This window comes from Zalophus californianus, chromosome 6, assembly GCF_009762305.2.
Source record: "Zalophus californianus isolate mZalCal1 chromosome 6, mZalCal1.pri.v2, whole genome shotgun sequence".
In the NCBI taxonomy this organism is placed as follows: domain Eukaryota; kingdom Metazoa; phylum Chordata; class Mammalia; order Carnivora; family Otariidae; genus Zalophus; species Zalophus californianus.
In genome coordinates, this window is record NC_045600.1 from 9,079,413 (window position 1) to 9,084,323 (window position 4,911).

Genomic DNA, 4,911 nt, shown 5'->3' on the forward strand with positions numbered 1-4,911 from the left:
ACCTCTTTTTGTACCCACAGATTTTAAATGCCTGCAGCCAGCGTCCCTGCAGTGGGTTCTGGGCAGGATGCTAGCCGCACTGGCCTCCAATCCCGATGACATTGGCCGTGAGGTGAGAGCCGCCCGACTCTGTGCCCTCCCAGAGAAAGCCTGACGGTTGGGGAGGCGGATTCGGTCACACTCGGTCCGGAGCTCATTCACTAGACTTTCGAAGCCATCGTTTGGGCAAGGTGGTCCTGACACCCTGTGAGTGGCCGCACAGCACCGTGGCCTCCTCGCTCTGGTCTGAGATGTCATTCTCGAGAGCGGGCTTCTGTCGTAAACCACACAGGTGCAGCCCCGGTCGAGGAACCTCAGGTCTGAGACAAAGGCTCCTGGGCCCCTCTTGCCGCTTGCTGTGTACCTCTTCTATGCACTGGGCCCTGGGTCTTCATTCAGACCTGCCAGCTCGCCCATCCCCCACGCCATGTCAGGCCCTCCCCTGAATTCGCTGTCTTTCCGACCTCACTCTCTGACCTCCCACTCTGAGCTCAGCAAAGGCAGGACCGATTTTGTTTTATTTCCTCTGATATCCTAAATGCATTGTGGAGTTTGACACACAGTAGGCCCTGGAAATCTGGGGCAGTGACTGTATACATCTGCATCTAAGCTTTCCTCGCCCCCTCTCAGACTAGGAACCGATTGTAAAACTCCTCCAGGAAGAGGGGAAGCAGCCTGTGATGTGGGGTCCGCAGGCCCTCATACAGAATGTGGTAGAGGCAGGATGTGGACTAGGGTCCATCTGGCTCCCAAGGCTAAGAAGGGAGAAGGTTTACTGGCCCTGACACTATGTCTTGCTTCCAATCCCCAGTCACCCTGCCAAGCACATAAACACACATGCACACAAATACACAAAACACACAATCCAGGAGATGTCCTGGGTTAGCAGAGATGGCTATGGTCAGCGGACTGGTTAATGGGGGGTTAGAATACTAGGAGCATTACTGTTATTTATTAGTAATTAATTTAAACTATTTTTAGCAAGAGGAGAGAGAATCACAGACAATTCTGGGGATTGGAAGGAATATTTTATATTTGCAAGAATCTCTTCTACCAAGCAGGATGGCTGTTCAATAGCTAAGCTTGGGGCTCTGCTGTTTAAACTAGAGTTTGAACACTGGCCTGTCTGGGGCTCCCCTGACTCTGCCCACCTGTCCAGAGATTTGCAGAGCCACTCCCAGTTGAGCATCCCCTACCCCAGCCCAATAAGGAAATCTGATGTTCAGTTCATTCTTCCCAGGCCAATCCTCTTTGCCAAATCACTTCTAATTTGACTTTTATCTTTGTATCTCCCAGTGTAGGGCAGATGGATTCCCCCAACCCCCAGCCCAAGGCAGGGGTCTTGTGGGTCTGATCTCTGCACACCCAACAGACAGGACAATTGCTGACACCTAGGAGGTGCTCAGACACATTGCTGAAGGTTTAACGAACCATGGCATTCAAGATATCAACGGGAGACGGACTCGCAGCATCCTCAGTACATGGACCAGGCACTATCTTTACATTTCAGTATCTCTGAGATCAACATGCACCTTACAATCCCTGTGGCCAGTGGCATTTGCCACTCCTGCTTGTGCAGGTCAAAGCTTACAGAATGTGAACGAGAGGCTCAGAAGCAAATCCCTTAGACAACAGTGGAACACTCTTAAGAAATTCTGGAATCTGAGAATATGTTGCCTTCCATGGCAAAAGGAACTTTGCAGTTATGATTAAGCTAAGGATCTTGAGATGGGAAGATTATCTGGATGGTCTGGGTGAGCTCAATGTAATCACAAGCATCCATAAGTATGAAAGGGAGGCAGGAAGGTCAGAATGAGAGAAGCAGCTACAACCACAGAAGCGGAGGTCGGGGTGTTGTGGTCATGAGTCAAGGAATATGGCCAGTCTCTAGAACGGGAAAAAGCAAGGTAACAAAGTCCTCCCTAGAGCTGCCCCAAGGAACACGGCCCTGCTGACACCTTGTTGCTAGCCCAGTGAGACTGTTTTCAGACTTCTGACCTCCAGAGGTGTAAGATAATAAATTCATTTTGTTTAGGCCACTAAGTTTGTGGTAGTTTGTTATAGCATCTTAAGAAACCAATATGGCGCATCTCACTATGTATCATCCATCACAGTCACGGTGGACTTAGGGAAGGCTCATCAATGGAAGACAAAACTAAGGGGTGAACATTTGAAGAAAAGCAGGATATGTTTATTAATTACGGAGGGGAAAATAATTACTTGACAGCAGACATCACCTTGGCATGTGATCAAAGTTAGCATTACCCCAAGTGGGGCAAATGGACAACTTGTGTCTCCTGATAACAATGTGCTGAGAAGAACATAGCATCACTTCTGTGGTATCCACACCAAAAATGTGTAATTTGAATCTAATCATGAAGAAATACCAGATGAATGTGAATTTAGGGATATTATACAAAATGACTAGTCTGTACTCTTCAAAAATATCAAGATGTGAAAAAAAAATATCAAGATGTGGAAGGCACAGGAAGTCTGAGGAATGTTCCGGATTACAAGTCCCAAGAGGCACAGCAGCTCAGTGTAGTGCATGATTCTGAATTGGATTCTGGACCAAAAAATACATATTTTTTAAATAAATATTTTACTTTATATATGTATATATATATGTTTTCTTTTGTTATGAAAGACTTTATTGATAAAATGGGGAAATGTGAGTAAGGTCTGTAAGTTAGGTAACAGAATTATATCAATGTTAATTTTCTTTATTCATTGCTTCAATCATTGTTCTGTGGTTAAATTAGAAGATATCCTCTCTTTCGGGGGGAATATGCACTGAAGTATTTAAAGGTAAAGGGACATCATATCTGCGACTTAATCTCAACTGGTTCAGAAAAAAATAATGTATGGATCTTCCTCAACTAACAGTGCTGTTACCTCTCAACAAATCCATTGTAAGTTGAAAATACCATTAAGTCGAAAATGCACTTAATACCTAAACCTACCAAACATCACAGCCTAGCCTAGCCTACCTTACACATGCTCAGAACACTTACATTAGCCTGCAGTTGGGCAAAATCATCTAACACAAAGCCTATTTTGTAATGAAGTATTGAATAACCCATATAATTGATTGAACACTATACTCAAAGTGAACAACAGAATGGTTGTATGGGTGCGGAATGGTTGTTGGTGGAGCGGTTGACCCTGTGATTGCAGGACCCTGCGACGGGGGCTGTGGCTCACTGCCCCTGCCTAACATCATGAGAGAGGATTATACCGCATATCCCTAACCTGCAAAAGATCAGAATTCAAAATTTGAGGTATGGTTCCTACTGAGCACCATCGTAAAGTTGAAAAACCGTTAATATGAACCATTGTAATTTGGGGAACATCTGTACATAGAAAGACATACACACACACATGTGCGCACATGTAGGTAATGGTAAATAGAATGTAATAAAATGTAAAGATCTTGGGATCTGGTGAAGCACATAAAGGAACGCCTTGTATTATTCTGACAACTTTTCTCTAAGTTTGAAATTATTCCAAAATATAAAGTTTCATAAAAAAGGAAATGTTGCATCACTAACACACTTTGCACAGAGGAGATCCATAACTCTGAGTTGAAAAGTGATTTAAAGGAATTAAAGCCTGAACGTGAAGACATTTTAGAAATACCTAACCAGGTATCGGACCCCGGCGCCTACGGTCTCCGAGTCGCTGCTGCTCTCGCTCGGCTGCCAGCCTTCTCAGCCAGTCATGTTGCAGCATCTGAGCTCACTGCCCACGCAAATGGATTACAAGGGCCAGAAGCTAGCTGAACAGATGTTTCAGGGAATTATTCTTTCTTCTGCAATAGTTGGATTTATCTACGGGTACGTGGCTGAACAGTTCGGGTGGACTGTCTATATAGTAATGGCCGGATTTGCTTTTTCGTGTTTGTTGACCCTTCCTCCATGGCCCATTTATCGCCGGCACCCCCTCAAGTGGTTACCTGTTCAAGACTCAGGCTCAGAAGACAAGAAACCAGGGGAAAGAAAAATTAAGAGGCATGCTAAAAATAACTAATTAGGGTTTTCATGATTTAGCTTTACTGTTGCACCTGCTTTTGTTTTGTGTGAGGAGCTCAATTGTTTTCATACCCAAAACATGAGCTAAAACCCACTGCTGCTCTTTCAGCACAGCTGCGTGTAGATTTTGTTCTTTATATTTCACTTCTAATTCAGCTGGATTTTGATTTATAAATATTTTAGACCGTCTCTTCATAACCTTCCTTTGAAATGAGAACAGAAAACACAAGTATGCAAAGTTTCTTTCAGGTCTACCAAAATAATGAATAAATGCCTCATAAATGAAAAAAAAAAAAAAAAAAAAAAAAAGAAATACCTAACCAATTTATTTCACGTACATTTTCCTTTCTATGTAGGCAAAAGAGTAACAAATGGTCAAAATCTATGCCTAAACGAGTTTAAAAGAGGTTTTATGGTAAGTTTACCAAAAAATTCTAAATGCTACAGAAATCCTGTGTCACAGTTCCATTGCTAGATGTTTTCCTTTCTTAGTGGTACATAAAATAATGATAAATGATAAATCTTTGAAGTGAAAAAAAATAAGGTAAATAAATGTTTTTAACCCTGACTTTCGTTAAAATGTATGACCTTGGGTAAGTCACTATGACCTTGGGTAAGACACTTGGAGCATATTTTCCTGGTCAATATCCACCGTGCAAAGCTGTCAGGAGGATTAAAGCATCATCGTAATGATAATGATAATGTCAGTAACAGTGACTTTTAAGCCAGTGTCATGTGTTGCATTAACTTCCAAATGCTAGCACAGAGTCCAGCCAAAAATAGATGCTCAATACATGGTAGTGTAGGGGAAGAAAAACAATTTCCCCTCTACCTTGCTGAG

At 43.0% G+C, this 4,911-nt stretch overlaps 1 protein-coding gene across 1 annotated transcript; it reads left to right on the forward strand.

The window, feature by feature from the left end:
• Nucleotides 1–3,697: 3,697 nt before the first annotated feature.
• On the forward strand, nt 3,698–4,352 carry LOC113909929 (signal peptidase complex subunit 1). The gene has a single exon (XM_027571609.2). The coding sequence runs from the start codon at nt 3,760–3,762 to the stop codon at nt 4,066–4,068; it is 309 nt and encodes a 102-aa protein (XP_027427410.1). The 5' UTR covers nt 3,698–3,759; the 3' UTR covers nt 4,069–4,352.
• The last annotated feature ends 559 nt before the right edge of the window (nt 4,353–4,911 follow it).

Bases quoted from the DNA above. Each gene is read 5' to 3' on its own strand.
- LOC113909929 (XM_027571609.2), top strand. From the start codon at position 3,760: ATGTTGCAGCATCTGAGCTCACTGCCCACGCAAATGGATTACAAGGGC.